The sequence below is a fragment of the Mesoplodon mirus genome, assembly GCF_964341445.2.
Source record: "Mesoplodon mirus genome assembly, chromosome: 13".
NCBI classification, from domain to species: Eukaryota; Metazoa; Chordata; class Mammalia; order Artiodactyla; family Ziphiidae; genus Mesoplodon; species Mesoplodon mirus.
Window position 1 is genome coordinate 27,554,563 of NC_138989.1, and position 19,286 is coordinate 27,573,848.

The 19,286-nt window shown below is 64.4% G+C and overlaps 1 protein-coding gene across 2 annotated transcripts in view; it reads right to left on the minus strand.

Annotated features, from left to right (window-relative positions):
* Positions 1–616: 616 nt before the first annotated feature.
* The window catches only part of ARVCF (ARVCF delta catenin family member), a 36,145-nt gene continuing 17,475 nt past the window's right edge, over positions 617–19,286 (minus strand). The window contains exons 3-18 of one of the 2 annotated variants that reach the window (XM_082640523.1): positions 11,233–11,391; positions 10,604–11,124; positions 9,163–9,662; positions 8,426–8,609; positions 7,514–7,631; positions 6,996–7,167; positions 5,394–5,465; positions 4,008–4,135; positions 3,652–3,802; positions 3,357–3,555; positions 3,151–3,262; positions 2,960–3,050; positions 2,691–2,744; positions 2,249–2,334; positions 1,658–1,777; positions 617–1,293 (exon numbers count right to left, since the gene is read on the minus strand). In XM_082640523.1, coding sequence (XP_082496649.1) covers positions 1,670–1,777; positions 2,249–2,334; positions 2,691–2,744; positions 2,960–3,050; positions 3,151–3,262; positions 3,357–3,555; positions 3,652–3,802; positions 4,008–4,135; positions 5,394–5,465; positions 6,996–7,167; positions 7,514–7,631; positions 8,426–8,609; positions 9,163–9,662; positions 10,604–11,124; positions 11,233–11,391 — 2,655 coding nt within the window. In that variant the 3' untranslated portion in view covers positions 617–1,293; positions 1,658–1,669. The remainder of the gene's footprint in view (positions 1,294–1,657; positions 1,778–2,248; positions 2,335–2,690; positions 2,745–2,959; positions 3,051–3,150; positions 3,263–3,356; positions 3,556–3,651; positions 3,803–4,007; positions 4,136–5,393; positions 5,466–6,995; positions 7,168–7,513; positions 7,632–8,425; positions 8,610–9,162; positions 9,663–10,603; positions 11,125–11,232; positions 11,392–19,286) is intronic. The other variant, XM_082640524.1, reaches the window with a different exon arrangement.

Below are 19,286 nucleotides of genomic sequence, written 5' to 3' on the forward strand. Positions count from 1 at the left end.
AAACCGGAACAAGGCAGTCAGCCAGCCTGCAGGTCCATCTCTGACCAAGCAGGTGCTGTGGAAGGTGGACACGGCCCTGCAGCAGTGCCAGATGTGGTCTGTCCAGTGCCCAGCCTTTTGGGGCCCATGTGTGGCTCTGAGGGGAAGCACCGTCCCCAGTCCCACTCGGCCTTGTTTGGGGAAGAGAGAGTAGACTCAGACCAGCTGCAGCACTTCTGCAGGTGCCCAGCTGGCACCTAAATCCACAGGTGCCCCCAGCTCTGACCTGGTGCTTCAGCCCCAAGGCCCCCAAGTGGTTGGACCTCTGGCCACCTTGGCCCCAGCAGAGGGTGGGGTCCTAGACCCCAGGATCACCCCACCTGGCTGAGGCCCACCTGTGCCCAAGACCAGCCACTGGCCAGGACTCCACCCCAGGCCTCAGGACCCAGCTAACCACCCAGGATCAAGCCCACTCCTCTTTGTGTGTAGAAAGGGGACGCATGTGGGGAAACAACCCTGGGGACTCGGAGCTGAGCCCCTGCTGGACACAGCAGACACACACCGAGGGCCACCTCCGACACCCAGCAAACAATGGGAGCGGCTCACGGAGAGAGCTGAGCCTCGGAAGACAGGAGGTTCCTTTGTTGTTTTTTTTAATTTTTAATTTTTCTTACAAAAATTTAGATGTTTACCCATAATCTTATTTTGGTTTTGTTTTTAATTGTTTTCATTAGTGTTTTTCTTGTTTTTAAGTCACAAACAGCAGGCACTAAACAGCAGTCCCCCACTGCTGCTGCCAAAGGTCAGTCCCAGAGGCGCTACTCAGGGGCTAGAGTGGAGCAGGGAAGGCGCTCCAGGCATCCGGGGGTGGGCGGGGCCCTCCAAAGCCTCTCTGTGGGTCGCCCCCCACTCAGGGCCCAGGGAAGCCCCTCCCGCCTTGGGTTCAGACTTCCTTCACTGAGCCCCCTCCCTGCCTGGCTGTGGGGCCCCAGGGCCCCACCCCCACCCAGCTCCTCAGGGGCCCCGCCAGCCCCAAAGCAAAGCCAGGTACCCGGCCCTGGGCCCCGCCGGGCTCCCACTGGCACACAGCACCATATCAGTAAACTAACTCGCCCGGGAGTTAGAAGCGGGGAGCGAGGGCGGGAGGGCAGGCGTGTCCAGAACCCACAGCTCCAGGGAAAGAAGAGCTGCCTACCCCCGCCGCCGGGGGCTCCCAGCTCCACGGCGGAGTCTGCGCAGGCCGCCTGGAGGTCCTTTCCCCGAGGTCCCTTCTTCCGAGATCAGACCCTAAGAGCAAACGGCTGGGCCCAGGCCCTGAGGAGGAAGAGGGGAAGGCTGAGCAGGCCCGGTAGCAGGGCGATGGACGCACGGGTGAATGCGACTGCCTCGGGTGTTCCTCGGGGGCGCCCTGTGCTGGGGGCATTGGAAGGTGTGGACCACCCCTGCTCTCACCCCGTGACCTCCAGGCCCTGATGGCACAGGGCCTGAGCCAGGCTGCAGGCCAGGGGGCCCCTCCCTCAGCCCCCAGCCTGGGCTTCCCTCCGCTGGGCCTTCAGGCCTGCTGAGCTCGAGGCGGCCCTGCGGGGAGCGTGCGGAGAGCGGAGTAGGCAGGCAGGCAGACGGGATGGAGAGAAGGCCCCGCCCAGAGGACGAACACCAGATGAGAACAAGAACGTACCAGGCATGCAAGCTAGACCCAGGAGTCAACAGGCTGAGGCTTAGCATCCCCCACGGCGTCCACCAGCCTGACCGCGGGTCTGCTGGGCCCGGGAGGAGGAGCCTTCCTGCCGGGGTCGGGCTGCAGGGCAGTGGGCAGGAGGGCGTTAGAGGCAGAACAGAGCAGGTTAGTCCGAGCTGGCGAGTTGGGGCTGGGCTGGTCAGCAGGGCAGGGCGAGAGCCGGGGTGCATGCGAGGAGAGGCCTGAGGGCCGGGGGAGCTGAACCAGCGGGGCTCGGAGAGGCAGGGTTGGCACAGAGCAGATGGCAGGGGCTGCCCTGGAGGTGAGACCATGCAGAGGAGGGTGCGGATGCGCCCTCTGTCCTAGGCCCCCTCCCTCCCAGTGGGTGCGAGTTTTTAACCACCTGCACCCACAGGCTGGCTCTGACGTGAGGTTCCCGAGGCAGAAGGGCCACACCCCGAACGGGTCTCCTAGCCCAACTGCCTTGCAGGTGAGCCCCACCCCAGGCCCCAGACCAAATCTTGCCTGGGCCCCTCTCCAGGTGACCCCCGGACACACCACCTCCCTGGACACCTGCCCACAGCCACTCACTTTCAACGATTCCTTCTCAGAGGCCTCCCCTGCAGGGTCACTGCCTCGAGCCCTGCATTCCCTCCGGTCAACGGCGGAGTATCCACCTGTGGGGTGGAGGCAGGAGAGGACTCTGAGGCAGACACCAGGCATGGATCTCTCTCTCAGCCCAGGGTGAATCTGGAGAGGGCCCCCACCTAGCCCGCTCTGAGCCAGGCCTTCTCACGGCCCCTCCCGTGCGGTGGGCCTTGCAGCCTCTCCCCTGTTCCCCACCAGCGACTCAGAACCCTCCAGCTGCCCCCTCAGCTGCCAGACAGGACACCCTGGCTGGGCAGTGACCCCTCCCTGGCTGCCCCACCCCTCACCCGAGCACCCCTAAACCAAATCTTTCTTCCAACCACACCTCCTCGGAAGGTCCTCCCCACATAGAGAATAAGCAGCCTGCACCTGCACCTGCCCTCACCTGGACCAAGTGCCTCCATGGGGATCACATCCCGGCTGCCTGGCTTCTCGCCGTCTGCAAGGTACGAGCGGGTGGCTGGCTGGTTGCAGCGGTGGCAGGGGACCAGGGCTGGCCTCAGCCTGGTGCCAAGGTGAACACCACGGGTGGAGAGGATTGGGGAGGGGAAGGGAGGGGGCCATCTTCCTGGAGGAAGGTCGGCCTCCCTTCACCCCTCAGCAGGGTGGAGGGACACTCCTGAACCTCAGGATGGACCCCTGCCTCATACTCACCCAGGCTCTTGTCCACCAGCGGCAGCGTGCTATCGTCCAAGCCTCCGGGACTCGGTGGTGCCTTGGGGCCCTTGGCATTAGCAGAACCTGACTAGGGGGAGGAGGGCACATAACAGACGGGGTGGGTCGGGGTGCTCCCACGGGGTACCCAGCCTGGGCGAAGTGAGAGAGAAGGGCCAGGTGGGCCGAACCTGGAAGCGCGCCTTGGTCCAGCCATCCCTCTGCAGGGCACCACGCAGCTCCTTGTAACTCCACACCGTCTGCAGCACGTGGGATGCTGCCTTCGCCTCGCGCACCGATTGGCTGTGGTCCGGGCTGGGGTCAGTGTCTGGCCAAGACGGCCCTGCCCTGCCCACCTGCGGGCACCTCCTGCCCCACCTAAGCCCCGCCCACCCACCTGGAGGCGCCAAGTGCCACCAGCGCAGGCACGCCGCGGGCCTGCAGCAGCGAGCGCGCGTTGTCCGGGCTGTCAGACACGATCTCGTGGATGGTGTTGAGCACGGCCACCACTGTGTCCTCCTCCAGACAGGCCCCGGGCCGCGTGGGTGCCTGCGCGCTGCGCACGTTTCGCACGAGCTCGGCCATGGCGTAGCTCCCTGTGGGCAGGGGCTGTGAGGACACTCTGGCGCCGGCAGAAGGGGGGCCGCGAGGAGCGGGTGGCCCGAGCCCCAGACCCCCGTCCCCGCCCTCACCGATGAGATCCTTGTTGCGCCGGTCCAGCGAGAGGTTGCGCAGGGCGATGGCGACGGCGCGCACCACCTTGTCGGTCTCCGACTGCAGCAGCTCCACCAGCACCGGCAGCCCGCGCTCCTTGCGCACCGTGGCACGGATGTACGTGGCCCACTGCGGCGCGGGTGCGAGGTGTGCTCAGTGCTGGCCGCGCCGCGCACACCAGACACTCGCCCGCCTGAGCCCTGACCGCCCTTTCGGCTGGACCGTTCTTCTCCCCCGCCTGACAAAGCCCTCCCCGAGCAGCTCCCCCAGCAGCTCCACCAGGAGTACTCCCGGGATTCCCTTGGCCTCCTCCCTGCCAGGCTTGGCCTCTCACCACCCAGTTGCCGGCACTGAGGTTCTGCAGGGCACCGGCCGCGGCCTCCAGAGTGTTGAAGTTCCGACTCTCCGTCAGGAGGGACAGGTAGAGACGCACTACCTCGGGCTGGTACAGCAGCTCAAAGCCTGCGCACGGAGCACCCGCAGCCAACAGTCACCCAGGCCGCCCCGTCACCCCCTACCCCCTCCTCAGCCCTCCCAGGGAAGGGAGAGCTGTGGCCCAGGATGGCTGTGGCATCATCGGGAATGTTTAGCAGCAACATGTTCACCCCTTAGCCACCGAAGAGTAAAAAGCCTTCCCACTTCACAAGGCAATCAACCCAAGCTCTGAGGTGGCAGTGGGTTTAGGCGAGGTCATTCTTCCTTGACCCCACTGCCAAAGAAATGGGACCTGCCTAACGCTGGAGCTTCCGGGAGGCCTGGGGTGGGGAGGGAGGCAATAACCACAGCTGCTCCCCTAGCAACAGGACTCAGGCTCCCTAGCAACAGCCCCCCCCACCCGTATATAAGGCCCACCCTCCCTGTCAGAGCCACTCAACCACTCCTCGTCCCTCATCAGTTGAGGCTCCAGCCTGGCAGCAGAGCCACCCCACAGTGCTCCAGAGAGGAGGGCGGAGCAGCCTTCCAAGTCTGCCCCCACATTTAGGCTTCTGTGTCCCTGGACATTTCCTCCCCTCCCCCGCAAGCCCCACATGTCATCACCCCTTCTCCAGTTCTCATGTCCCATACTCCCTCCACTCCAGCTTCCTGTCTCCCAAATGCTCCAAGCACTTGCCCCTGCAGGGCATTTGCATGGGCTGGTCCCTCTGCCTGTGATGCTTCCCCCCAGACCTCCCACGGCTGCGCTGCTGCACCCTGCTCTTGGGCATCTGGGCTTGCAGGGCGGACCTCTCTCGCCCAGGCTGGATTCCCAGTGCACAGAGAAGTGCCACACAGAGTGGGGCTCCAATGGACATGGGGCGAGAAGCTTGAACCGCTCCCCCACACGATCTGGGTGATCTTGCCCAGCCTCCCAACTGGATCCGACTACACCTCGGGGCTCCAAAACCCCTAGGAGTGAACCTGGGCTCCTCGGCTGGCACAGGAGGCCCTGCCCAGCTAGCCCTCGCTCCAATCCTTGCCAGCCTCTCATGTGCTGTGTGACCTGGCAAGTGCCTGGCTCCTCCCTGCCTCCGCACCCACACCCTGCCTGAAATGACCTGTGGCACAGACCCTGATTCTGAGCCCTGAGCAGGTGCCCAGGGACTGCACAGTCCTCCTGGGAACCCCACACCTGTGGACCTCAGTTTCCCCATGGGATCCCCAAGGCCCTTCAGCCTGTTTGGTAGTACAAAGCTTAACTCCTGGACAGGCCTGGGCCTGGATTCCACCTCCCACTGCTCACCTTTGGCAGCCTCAGTCCGCTTGGGTAGGTCCAGAGTGTCAAAGTTCCGGTCCATCTCACCATCCCTCTTCCCTGGAACAGAAGGGCAGTGGGAGGTGAGGTGGACCCTGCAGGGTGCAGGTATGTGTCAGGAGGGGCGGGGACAGCACCCCCACATCCAAGACTGGGCACCAAGAGGCCTGGGAACAGAGCACCGTTCTGAGTCCAGGCAGGCAGCTCTGCCCAAAGGGCAGTGGTGGCAGTTAGGCCTAGGGAGTTCTGAGCCCTGCCTGAGCTGCCAGGACTCATCCTCCATCGGGTGCTGGGAGCTGCACTGCAGATCCTCCCAAAGGGCTCCTTGGACCCACCATGTGTGTGAACTGAGGGGCCCAGGAGCCCAGGCTGGGGCAGGGAGGTGCAGACAGGGAAGCCGAGGGCTGGCAGGGACAGGACTCGCCTGGCTGCACAGTGAGGCGGGGCTGGAGCCAAGTCCCACTCATGGGGAACTTGCCCCTGTCTGGGGCCAGGACCCGGCCCTGGGCTCTGCTGGCCAGGTGACCCCCCACCCGCAGGTCCCTGCAGCAGCCCCACCTAACACCCGTCAGCCTTGGCCTGCACACCTCCGTGAGAGCCAGCTCACCACCTCCCGGCCGCCCTCCCGCTCAGTGGAGGAACCTTCCCCTTCTTGGAAGGCAGAGCTGAGTTCAGACGATCAGGGGCCTGCCCTACCCAGCCTCCTGGGGCATTTGCATGGTCCCTCCATCTGAGCCACACCTGGCCCATCCCATCGGAGGGGCAGACTCTGCTCCCCAGTGCCCCTGGGAATGGACATGCCCAGGCCCTATCCACCCTCGGCTCTGAGGTTACAGAGGGACAGCCCCTCGGCCTCCCGACCAGCCCCAGGCTGACATTCCTGCAGTTGTCATGTCCACACAGTTGCCATGGAGATGGCTGCCTGGAGAAGGGACTGGGATCGGGACTTCCCAAGGATGAAAGGTCCTGCAGTTGTCATGGAGATGGCTGCCTGAGCAATGGGGGGTGGTGGGGAGGGGTCCCTGGTGCCCACTGCACCCGCCAGGCCTGCACGGCAGGACAAGCAGGGACTTACCTTCGTGGAACCACTCTTCTGGGCGGCCGGAGGAAGCACAGGAGAGAGGAGAGGAGCCTGAGCGGGCAGCACCTCCATTCCCTCCCAGGAAGTGTAGGGCAGAGGGATGGGGACTCTCACCCCGATTACTTTTGGGGGCTGAGTGCCCACGAGTGGGATGGGGATCAGAAAAGGCCAACACAGTGGGGCAGGTGAAGGCAGTGTACAGAACCCTGGCAGCTGCACCCGAGGTAGGGACGGCGTGAGGCAGGTGGGGTGTTGCCCCCTGGGCTCCTCAGGGTCCTCGGGTGCCCTGCCAATGCCAGGAGGCGGCGCTGTCCTCGGCACTTCCAAACTTGGGCCCCCAGGCCCTTCCTGGAGCTGAGGGCCTGGGTCCGGGCACCACGGGGGACCACTGCACAGGTGGTCCTGGGCACCCTCCTTGGCTCCCTGAACGTGTCCCCAGTGGGTGTGGAGGGCCTTTGGCTTGGCAGGGTCTGGGGTCCTAGAGCAGTACCCCAGTCCCACCCACACACCTTTGGCCTTCTTGCCACCAAAGCAGCCGGCGTCCTCCCTCCTCCGGCGCTGGGCACCCATGGCACTGCCCGGGGGCCTGGGCTCGGCCTCCTGGTACCTGTCAGCCCCCGGCACCTCCTTGTGCACGTGGTAGGAGAGGTTCCGCACGATGCACACGCAGTTCTCCACCGACTGCAGGGAGAGGGGACTAGGGTACCACTGGGGGGTACGGGACACTGACCACCCCCCAGGGAAGATGCCACAGCTCGTGAGCGCAGAAGGTACCGGGTGTAGGATGGGGAGGCCTGGGTTAGGGGCCCACTCGGGCGAAACCCAGGGAGGGGCTGAGGAAGGTGGGGGGAGCACCTACCACACATGGGACCTGGTCCAGGGCTTCAGGGCACACCTGCTGCCCCGCACCACACACCCGTCCCCTGTGCCGCCTGGATAGTCCAGGGCTCCTGCTCCGTTCCCCAACCCTTCATGGGAGGCTGTGAGACTGACCCTGCCTGGGGCCTGCCAGGGCCTCCCTGCCTACCTTGTTGTCCGTGTCCTTCCTGCCCACAGCCGACTGCAGGGCGTGCAGGAGTGCATCCACCAGCCCCTCACACTCACGGAGTCGCCGCCGGGCCTCTGCACCATCTGAGCTCACATTCCTGTGTGGCCAAGAGCAAGCCTTGTGACCCCAGCTCCAGCTCCGGGGTCTCATCTTATCTGCAGAACGTGCTCTATGCCACGCCATTAGGGCTGCTAGCAGATGACAAGAGGTTAGCAGTGAAGGAGAAGCAGCAATGGCCTGACTGCTGGGACCCCAGGAGGGGGCCCTGGCCTGGCATCTGTGTGGGGTGGGGGGCTCCCCTGACTCCCAGCTGAACTGCAAAGGGACAGAGTGGATCCAGAGGCCTGAATCTGTGCAGTTCAGGGCTCCACCTTGTGCTGAGATAAGGACCCCAGAGGGCCATGCGGGGACATCCTGATGGACAGGCAGGACCGAGGGGACACAGGACTGCCTGTGGGGTCTCTGCAGGGCCTCCAAGGGTGGTGGGGGGAGGGCAGGGGTCACAAGGAGGTGGGATGAGGCCTCTGAGGCAGACTGGAGAGGAGGGTCCTAGCTCCCCCTCCCTGTGTGTCACAGGGATGGGTCGAAGCTGGGCAGGGATGGAGCAGGGGTACATGGGAGGGTGGCAGACATCCAGAGGCTGCCTGTGGGGGTGAGTACAGCCCCATCAGGCACATTCTCTGGACTCGGGCAGGAACTGTGACCTGGCTCTGACACCGAGGCCTGGGTAGCTAGCTGTCTTCCATGTTATCTGGGACACAGGGACATGGTTATTCCTAGGACAGCTGTCCCCAGGTGTGCATGCAGGCTCTGGTGCCTGGCTCCTGCTTCCTTGGGTGGGAACAGCCCTGGGAGGCTTCGAGGGGCACCTGAGCCCGGCCCCACGCACACCTCAAGCAGCCTGATGTGTTCTTGAAGACAGTCGTCCACTCAGCGTCCCGTGGCTTGGAGTCCTCGTTGGGCTCTGGCTCCCAGCCCGAGTGTGGCACAATGACCTCGTGGGTCAGTGTCTGCAGGCCATGGTCAATGATGACCATCTTCAGGGGTTCGTAGGACGACAGGTTCCAGAGCGTGCCTACAGGGTGCCATCAACCCACCAGTGCTGACCACAGGCACTGTCGCCACAGGACCAGCTCAGGACCCACCCCGCCCTCTTTGGGCCCCAGCTCACACCAGAAGACAGGAGTGACAAAAGCCACAAGAGGCCCTGGGTGCTGCTCTGGTGTGGGTGAGATGCACACGCCACACCGAGAGGGGGCTCCCCAGGGAGGAAAGGAGCCCCTAGAGGCCAGGACACATAGGAGGGGCTGGCAGGGAACCTGGAGCTGGCATGTGCCTTCTTTTCCCCACCCCTTCCCAGCCACCCAGGCAGGTGGGACTATGCTCCTGGGGCCACGCCGAGAGGGGATCATCACATGACCCTGACCAGCCATGGTCCTCACCACTGCCCTGCTGGGGAGGACCAGAGAGACAGGACCCAGAGTAGTCACGGTGGGGACATGGGAGCTGGTGGGGAGGGGGCCAGCGCCAGCCCCACCTATGGCGGCCGAGTCCAGTGGTAGAGACCTGACACAGTGCCTAAGCCTGACTCCCGACTGAACCGCAACGCAGGCGGCCGGGCGCCTCACCTGTGACGAGCTCGCGGACCTCGCTGTCCCGGGCGGCCCGCAGCAGGCGCACCAGGGCAGGCACACCGCCGCAGTCCCGGATGGCGGCCTTGTTGTCAGCATCCCGGCCATACGAGAGATTCCGCAGCGCCCCACAGGCCCGGCGCCGCACCTCCGCCCGCGGGTGGTCCAGCAGGGCCACAAGCAGCGGCAGCCCCCGCAGCTGCCGCACGCGGCGCTTGACACCCTCGTTCTCGAAGCACAGGTGCTGCAGGTAGGCGGCCGCGTTGGCCTTCACGGGGTCCACGGGGTGCCGCAGCATGGCCAGCACCTCGGGTAGCTCAGGGTCCCGCCAGCGCGGCTCCTTGCAGGCACTGTCCACCGAGGGCGAGCGCCGCACTGCCCGGTCCAGGCTGCCCAGGCTGCCATGTTCCGGCTGGGCCAGGGGCGCCGTCGTGGCTGGGTAGGGGGGCCGCTCCTCCATCAGCTCACCGCCATCATCCGCCACGTCCTCGTAGGCCCTGTGCAGGCGAGCACGGTGCATGACCGTCTTCTTGCGGCTGCTGGCTGGCCCTGCCCCCAAGCGGCCCCATCACACATTCTCCGGGGGACCATGAACCCATGGGGCAGGGCTGGGCCTAGAGCATCGTTGGTGCTGAGGGTCATACCCGACCCAGCAAGAACTAACCCACAGCCAGTGATAAAGCCAAACCCCAGCCAATGTCATCAGAACTTGTATCCCTCCCAGATGGGAGCTCACTCACTCCCATCACCAGGCAGTTTCCCTGACTCCCCAGCTAAATGTTTCTACGAAACATGTGTCTGTGACTGGGGTCCCACTTCCCCATAAGGCCATGTCTGGCTAGTGTACCCCTTGCACATAGCCAGCCTGGTAGGATCATCTGAGGGGCCTCAGGCCACCAGTTCTCCAGGGAACAAGATGTCAAACCCACTTCCTAGGTGAGGGATTGGGGCTGGGGGTGGGCGAGTGTCTCGCCTGTGGCCACACAGCATAATCCAGACCCAGGCAGTGGTCATGTTCCCACCTGACAGACAGAGAAGCTGAGGGCAGGGGAGACAGAACCAGAGGCTGCAGCGGGAAGGTAAGGACCGAGGGCCTAGGTTCTGGGTGCTCCTGTGCATGGGAGAGGGGCCGGGGCCCAAGCTCAGAAAAATGCCCTGGGTCCCTTGGGCTTGTGTCTTCCGGGCCATCTGGCTGGAGCGGGGGCAGCAGGCATGGGCGCGTCACCAGCTTCTCTTGCTCCAGACCCGCAGGGAGGGTGCCCAGTGCAATCCCACAGCCCAGAGCCCGTCCTTGCTGCTGTGCCCGAGAAGAGCCAAGGCCAATTCAAACTAACGTGTGTGTTACTAACACAGCCCCGCAGCGAGACTACCCATGTGGTACTCTGCAAGGAGTGGAAGGCAGGCTTCCCGGAGGCAGTGACAGTGCATGGGGGCTCACCTGGTGCGCAGGCCCCGCCCACAGTCTGGCCTCCTCCGCGCGGCTGTGCCACAGTCAGGCTCCAGCTCCGGGCCCCCCTCGTCCTCAGCAGCCAGGCTGCGAGTGTCGTCCTCCAAGCCATACGGCTCTGCCTGGAACCGCTCGGGCTGGGAGCGGCCAGCTGGCGGCCCAGGCTCAGGGCCCGCGGGGAAGGCCTCTCGGCGGCCGGGCAGCGTGAAGCAGCCATCACTGGGGCCTGGGCCCAGGGGGCCTCCGCGCGGAGGCCGCACACCCAGCCCGCGGGACAGGCTGCCATAGCTGGGGACATCGCGGGGCTCGTCAGGAAAGCCGCCCCCGCTGCCAAGGCAGGTGCGGGAGAGCGTGGCCGCCGGGCCACCCCCACGCAGCAGGAAGTGTCGGTCCAGGGGGCCATCGGTGAAGGGGCCCAGTGGGTGGCCGCCGTCCAGCAGGGGGAGGCCATCGGGGCCCACGGGCACCTGGCGCACTGTTCGAGTGGTCACCGTCTTGACTGTCTTGGTGACCTGGTGGGTGAAGGGGCAGCCTGTGGGCTGGCAGCCTGAGAGGCCAGGGTGGCCTCAGCCCTCCACCTGAATAACGGGTGGCCCGCAGGAGGCCAGGGAGAGGTGTACCTTGGTCTCAGTGCGACGAGTGGTGCCATCTTCTGACGTGACGATGGACACATGGGAGGTGGGGGTGCCAGGGTCCTCCTCCACTGTCACTGTCTCCTCCAGCACCTCAGGCGCCTCCGGCATCATGGCCAAAGAGGCCTGGCTGCCCGGGCTCTGCTCCTGGGCGAGGGGGCAGGTGTTGGTGGGAGGACCCCGTGCTCAGCAGCCCTGGGACAAGGATGCTCGTGCTGGCCTGGACACCAGGAGGGCCTTCTTCCCCAGCCCCAGGGCCTGTCTCAGCCCCAGCTGGTGAGGACAGCAGCACATTCTTGCCTCTGAAAGCTGAGGGGCTGGTCCCCATCCCAGGGCCTCCTCGGGCTGATCTAGTAGATAAGGCCCTGGGCCCAGCGGCGCAGTCTTGGGCAGCCCTGTCTGAGCTATAAGCCCAGCTGCCACAGCTCCTGGAGGCCCAAGCACCCGCAGGACGCTCTCCTGACGTCACTCATCACCCCTGCCTGGGCCCTCCCTAAAGGATGGCTCTTTCCTGTGCCTCCTCCCTGCCCACCCCAGAAACCTTGAGTGCAGGGGGTGGCAATTTCAGCATTGTTCACCGACTCCCTGTGGCCACACCCAGGCTCCCGCCATCCCCAAGGCCAGCTAGACGCCCTCACAGGACAGAAATACCCAACTCCCAGAATGCCCTGCACACTCAGAACACCAAAATACCCTCGCCCCTTCCGGCCCGGACACCCTTGGGGTGCTGAGTGGGCAGGGCCTGGCCCTACCTCACTCGGGCCAGTGGCTGGTGCCCCTCACTGAGGCTTTGGGTGTCATATCAGAGCCCAGAGAGGGTGGAATCCAATGGGGGCCCAGCTGATCCTTGATGGGAACCCTGGTGTCCCCTCCCCACACACCCCTGGGTCTCCCCAGCCTTGGCCCTCAGCTCTCAGCCCCCCTTGCCAACATCCCCACAGGCAAGATGGCACTGGAGAGAGGCTCTTCTAAAGCCCACAGGCCTACTGGCCAGACTCACCAGTGGGGAAACTGAGGCTCAGAGAGGACAGGCCAGCCCACAGCACAGCTGGGCTGGACCCCTGCTATGCTGAGTGGCACGGGGACCCTAGGCCTCTCACCACCCGGGTCCCCCCCACCATGCCAACATCCCAGAATCAGCGTCTGGCCAGGACGGGTAGGAGCTGAAACCCAAGCTGCAGTGGGCGGGCGTGGGGGAGCACATTCCCGGGCAGCCAGGGCCGGGTCAGCAGAAGGACAGGTCCTGCTCCAGGGCCCAGGCCTGTGACTTGTGGGATGGGTCCCCGCCTGGGCCCCAGGCCCCTGAGGCCTGCACAGACAGGGAGCTGAGGCCCAGGAAAGGCCAGCAGCTCAACCCGCATCTGCCTGGCACCAGAGCCCTGCTCTGCTCCCGTCCCTGGGACCGGGAACACGCAAGGCAAGGCTCCCAGGGCCATCTTCCCGTCCCCAGGCCCAGGAGCATGCAAGGCAAGGTGCCCAGGGCTGCCCTCGGGATCTGCCTCCCAAGGGCCTCGGGTGTGAAGTCTCCCCAGGTTGGGGTCCTGTCCTAAAGGAATGCATGTCCCCCCAAATACACACAGTGCTGAGGTTCTGGGTCCCTGCAGCCTCTTCAGGGGTCCAGGGAGAAGCCTGCACCAACCTGCTAGGAGCATCCCTCAGGCTCTGGTGACAGAGGAAGAGGTCACAGAATGTGCCCCCTCTCCCAGAAGCAGGGCCTTGGAGGACAATATGTGATTTTACGAAAAAGAGTAACTGAGGCCTGACAGAGGAGAAAGGACTACCCAGAAATGCACAAACTGCTAACGGGGGATTTCAGGCATCCACAGGGAAGGCCTTTCAGTCACATGTCACCCCTCTGGGGCGACAGCCTTGGCTGCCACCTTCTCAGTCCTAGAATGCAAGAAGTATGCCTATCGGGGACCTGGCTAGGAAGGAAGGACGCTGTACCTTGGGAAAGAGAAGTAAATTGAGGCCTGGGGTGGGGACACGCTGGTATGCAGCTGGGCAGGGTGGCCTGGCTCTTCTCTGAGAGCACTGGGGAGCTGGGGTGGTTCTGGAGCAGAGGTTCAGGGACAGCATGTCCCTGCTGGGGCCTCAGCCGCCCCACTTGCACTTGGCAACTGTGGGAGCAAAAGTGTGGCTGGCAGTGAGCTCTCTGCTCAGCCGGGGAAGGGGGGGAGCAGCAAGGCCCCATGGCTACAAAGCACAGGGAGTGCAGGGAGCAGGACTGACAGGAGGGGACCAGGTTGTCCAGGACACTGCCAGGAGTATGGACCCCTTAGAAGGTATGCATACATTTGCATATATTTAACCCTCTCCCAGAAGAGCCCCTACCCCCTGGCCAGGCTTGGGCTGCTGGAGGGTGGCCCCGGGGGTGCACATCTTGGACCTCAGTGCCAGGGGGGCCTGGCTGCTGCTTCTCACTCCAGCCTGCAGACACAATGCAGAATTGGGGGGAAGAGGGGATGGGGGTCCAGGAGAGCCAGGGGCCCAACAAGGGCTGGCAACCCTGCAGCATCAGCCACCAACACCCAGCCTGGGCAGCCCGGCAGCGGGATCTCAAGGCCCCAAGAGCCCTGACTGGCAAATGACCTCAGGGAGCTAAAAGTGGTGATGACTTCACCCCGGTGGGCAGGGAGGCGGAGCGTGAGTCAGCCGGTGATCACAGGGAGGCCCGGCCCCCGTTACACACGCCTGGGCACACACGTGCACGAACACCCATCCCGGTTCCCCGGCCCAGGCACATCAGTTCGCAGGCTCTGCCGACAGCACCCAGCACTGACATCCCCTCCTGCCTTCTACCTGCGTGTCCAGACTTCCTCAACCACCTACCCAGCATCTACCATGGGAGTCTCAGAGCCGGCAGGTGGGGGATCCGAGGCCTAGGGTAGAAGGAGCCCAAGGTCGACCCCTGGCTTGGGCCTCCGAAACGTCTTTGGGGTGAGGACATGGGGTCACAGACTGACTGACCAGGACACAGTCAGCTCTCAACAGAGGCTGCTGACCAGGCTGCCTGGATCCTCGTCTGGCCTCAAGGCCCTGCTCTAGGGCCCCATGTCCCATGGCCACCTACCCAGGCCGGCCCACTTCAGGAACCCCCAGCCCTGCAGCCCCAGATTTCCCTCATACTCTAGACATGAACAACACCTGCAGCCGCCCCCACACCCCAAATCCCGCCAAGTCCTGTCAACTGCCTCACCCTCCCTCTGCCCTGGCACCATCCTTGCCTCTCTCGCTGGGATGACTGTCCAGCCTCCCATCAGCTCTCCCCAGGGCCCAAATCTGTCCCACAGTCCTCCCATTCATGGTCCACTTGGTCCAGGGGCCCTGGGCCTGGCCCAGCAAGGGGCTGCTGTCCACTTCTGGAGTTTCCCATGAGCTCCTGTGAACTTGTGGGAGGGGCCTAGCCCAGGACGCCAAGCAGGGGCGGCAGTGACCAGTATCCCAGAAAGGTGGACCCAACCACTGCTCTCAAGAGGGTCTCCAGAGGCCCAGAGCTGGAGGGCTCTGGCCCCGTCACACACCTGGGCTCAGCTTCCTTGTATGAAAACAGGAAGGACCCGGGGTGTCCAGGCCACAGGACAGGTGGGATAGTGCCAGTCCTGACTTTGTGACCAGATTTAAGGTGTGTGAGGCTCAGAAAAATAAGACATGGGACAAGACACAGAGGGGCCACCCCTGGGCAAAAGCCCACAGCAGCCTCTGGGGGCGCATGTGGAAATGGCGGAAGGAGGGGACAGAGGAAACAAGCCAAGTCACCACTGGTGGGGCGCTGGACTGGGGTCCCAGAGGCACGGATCCACCTGCAATGCCTGCCCTTGAGAGATGAGCACCCATGGTCTGGATCACGAAGAACAGAATGTGGGGTGGTTGCCCCACCCTGTCCACAGCCCCACCAGCACACGCAAGGGATAGATTAAGGTGGAATCCCACCCCTGGCTCCCACAACCCCCTGTCTAGGCTCTCAGAGAGCATGAGACGGCTGCTGCTGGATGAATGAACCGAGGGGTGGAGGAATACCAGCCCCCTACCCAGAGTGGCCATCCTGGATGGAGTCCAGGCCAAGCCAGGCAAGCATCTCCCACCAGGGAGCAAGTCCTTGGCCACTACAGACGTCCTCTCACTTGGTGCCCACAGTGGCGAACCCAGCCCTGGCTGACCGGGAGCTCCCCCCTCCACAGCAGCAGTCCACCTGCAAGGGCGCAGGCCCAGGATGAATGGCCAAGAGGCCAAGGGGCAGTAGGTGCCCAGCAGACTGGGGGAGCAAGCTTGTGGGTGATGGCAAGGTGGGCCATCACCCACCTTAGCTTTCCCAAGCCCAGCCCACACTCATCAGGCACGCAGTGGCCCCACATTCCCCCAGCTCCCCTGAACTGGCCTCTCCATCTCTGGGGCCGGCAGGCACCTAGCTGTCCAGGTGAGCAGGTGTGTAGGAGACCTACCTCTTGCTCCTCCACTCTGCCTCAGTTTCCCTGCCTGTTAGGGGACCCTGTCCCTCTGAGCAAGAGTGCAGGCTGCCCGCGAGCCTTCTCCCATGCTGGTGCTGGGAGGAAGCCCCCCTCCGCCTCCGCACGTGGGCAGAGCCGACCCCCAGCCCTCTCTCCACGTGCGCTGCCGCGGCAGACCCGGCTTGCATTAAAGCTCCGAAGCTCCTGCGCGGCCCCCAGAGACGGGGCCCTGTGAATTTGGGGGAGGCCTAGTCGCGCCGCCCTCTCCAGATTCGGCCTCCCACCTGCACAGAGGGGCTGCTCAGGAAGGCCCTGCCCACCACCCCGTCCCAGGCACCTGTCCCGGGCGCTGGCCCCGGTGCGCCCGCTCCCACCCCTCCACCCGCTCCCCACACCCCCGGTGGCGCGCTCACTCAGCCGCCCCGCCCGGCCCCGGCCCGGGGGCGCAGACAATAGCCGCCTCCGGCCGGCGGCTCCACGAACAAAAGCAGGTCCTCCCGGAGGGCCGGCGCCCCGCCCTCCGCCACCGGCCCCCGGGACAGTGCCCCCGCCCGGGACCAAGTTCCCTCCAACCTGTCTGAGTTCGGCCGGCATCGGGCCGGGCGCGGGGGACGCGAGCCGGCAGTGGCGGCGGCTGGACTGGGTTCAGCTGCGGTGCCTCGGCCGCTCGGCCCGGGTTAGGCGGACTCGCTCCCCGCGGGGCCGACCTGGCTAGGCGCGGCCAGCGGCCAATCGGGAGGGGCGGGACGGTGAGGCGAGCAGCCAATCGGGCGGGGCCAAGCTGGGGCGGGGTGGATAGCAGCCAATCGGTTGGGGTCTCACCCGGGAGGGGCGGGGCGGCGGGCGGCCAATTGGGCGGGGCGAAGTCCCGCCCCGACCGGCGCGGAGCGGGGCTTGCCTGCAGCTTTGGGCCGGGGTCGCCTTCTCACCCTGCGGTCAGGCCAGTCATAGGGCTCCCCTTCCCCACCCCCGTACCGCGGAGGTACCATTTTCCCGCCGAGTCCTCCTTCCCAGGCCTCGGTTTACCCCCAGTAAAAAAGCCCACAGCCCTACCCCTGCAGTTGAGGAAACAGTTGTGGCAGTGCAGGGGCCAGTGCGGCTAAGGCATCCTGCAAGACCACCCTCCTGGCACAAGCTGCCCATCCCGGCTGCGACTCAGTTTCCCCTAGCTGTGAAATGGTGGCCTATAAGACAGTATTGACGGCGATGTCGCTCAGGTTTCCTAGATCTGGCTCCAGGCTCTTGCCCACCCTCCAGCACCTCCCCAGTAAGCGTCCCCACCGAGCTCAACCCGGACCTGCACTGACCCACTTTGTCTTGGGTTCTCCCTATAAAGTCACAGAGGCCCAGGGGTCCGTCATCCTCTGAGAGGTGTCAGAGCAGATCAAAGGGAGGGGAGGGAGCACAACTCTTGGGTGACCCTGGGCGAAAGCTTGTGGGGCCCAGCTGGCCTCAGATCCTCTCCCTTCCATGTCTTTGACCTATTGGGAAGTGGTGGCTAGAGGGGGCAGTTACCCAGGACTTCTCCTACTATGGTGCACTCCCCACCCCCAGCAGCCTGGCATGGAGGTGCAGCCACCCTGGGGGTCTGGCTTGGCCAAAGGGAAGCGTAGACACGGGGAAGGGTCTGGGCTGGGGCCCTCTCGGGTCATACCCCACAAATGCAAGCCAATGGCTCTCACACCAAGAACAAGAGACTTACGCTCTGGGTTGAACAGAGCTGGGCCGGCCCATAAAGGTTCAGCGGGCTGGGCAAGAGAGGGGGCCTTAGCCTTGGCTTTCTGCTTCCCACCTGCTTCTCCCCAGACCCCACTCCTCTTCTAGGACACTCCATGCACATAGGCCATGCAACCAGCATGCTCAAGCACTCTGGGTGTCCACTGCATGTCCCTCTGAGTCTCAGTTTCCCTTGAGTTGTCCTTACCACTGGCCCCCCTGTAACTTCCATCCGTGGAGCTACCTGGGGCAGGAGCAGAAGACTGTACCACTGCCCTGAGGGAACTTGGCCTGGATGCTTACATGTGAGTCATTTCTGTCTTCTCCCAAATTTCACCATCTGTTACTGCCCTATCCTCATCCCCCTCTTGGCCCAGCCCAAAGTTGGCCAGGTCCCTAAAGGTGTCCCCCCTCCCACACACACACATTGGGTGAGGGCCAGTCCTGCTCCAGCCAGCCTGCTCCAGGTATCTGGAGGAGGAGACCCTTTCTGCTAGAGGATGAAGGGCAGGCAGCCAGCACTGTGGAGCAGCACCCCCAGACTCTCAACTCCCCAGCCCCAGCTACCTGCCTTGCCACCAGCCTCCAAGCTGCACAGATCCGGGCTCTGACACTGAGGACCAGGTCCAGGCAGCCGTGGCTCACAGGTGGGTCACTAGGCACCTCCTGCTGAGATGGGTCTGGGAAGCAGGTTTGGCATGAAGGCTGCCAGGCCTGGCCCGCTGGATGTGGCTGCCTCCCCATCAGCCCTGCTAGTCCAGCCACAGCCCTGGGAACACACTCTCTCTGATCTCAGCCTGAGAAACCATCTCCTCCCAAGAGAGAAAACCAAGGGCAGGCCTTGGAGGGCCTTGGGTGGGGAGGGGTAGTGGGTGGGGAGGGTGGTGGCCTGATCTTCAGGCTGCAGCCCTCAGGAGGCCAGGGCAGCTCCAGGCTATGGGAATGTCTTTCCACAGAGGCGTTGACCCTCAGCAGCACCCTCTGGGCTGGAGGCCAGAGCCCTTTCCGGTCTGTGAGGGCTGGAAAGAGGGCCTGGAGCCTAAAGAGTGGCCTTGGGGTCATGGGCTGCCACTGTCCCTGTGTGGCCCAGCGAGCTGTTCTACTCCCCAAATTTGGGGGTGCAGGCCTCACCCTTTGGAGTGCCTGGGGTCCAGGGGGCCACAGGGGTGGCCCTCATACCTAGACCCACCTGGCCTCAGTTCCAGACTCCCATGAACTGGCTGTGCAGCCACCTCAGCACTAGCTGGCTTGGAAAGACAGCTACCCAGTGTGTCTGGGCCCACTGAAGATGTGTCTTCGGCTCTGACTGTGGACCATGCTGGGCCGTGCGTATGGATCACCCACTGGTAGATGAGGACATCAAGGCTTGGGGGCAGTCATTGGCCAAGTCCCCCAGCCGGACACAGACCACTGCTTCTGAGCCCCAAATGCCCAGGCTAGATGAAGCTAGCGCACTGGGCCAGTCTCCACCAAGACCCATAACCCCCTCCCTTTCTCTCCAGCCACAGAGGTCCAGGCTGCCCCAAGCCACCAGCACATATGTGCCGGGCGCCCGCAGCCAGCAGCCTGTCTGGCTCCCTGGAGCTCTGCCCGTGCCCTGCCCTGCATCTCAGTCAATCACAGGAACTGCAACAATCACAGCAAACTCCAGGTGTGGCGTTCCCTCCTCCCCCACCAGCACCCCGGGAGCCAGGCGCTATTGCACCATCTGAAGGTTCAGTACTGGGGCACAGCTCATGTCGGGAGGACCCCACGAGGCCTCCTGACCTGACTGTACATCCCAACTTCAGAGTTCTCAGGGCCTAGCCAAGGGCAGACGGGGCTCTACACCTCCTGGGGCTGAGCAGGGGCAATGGCCAGTCACCTGCTGGGCTGCAG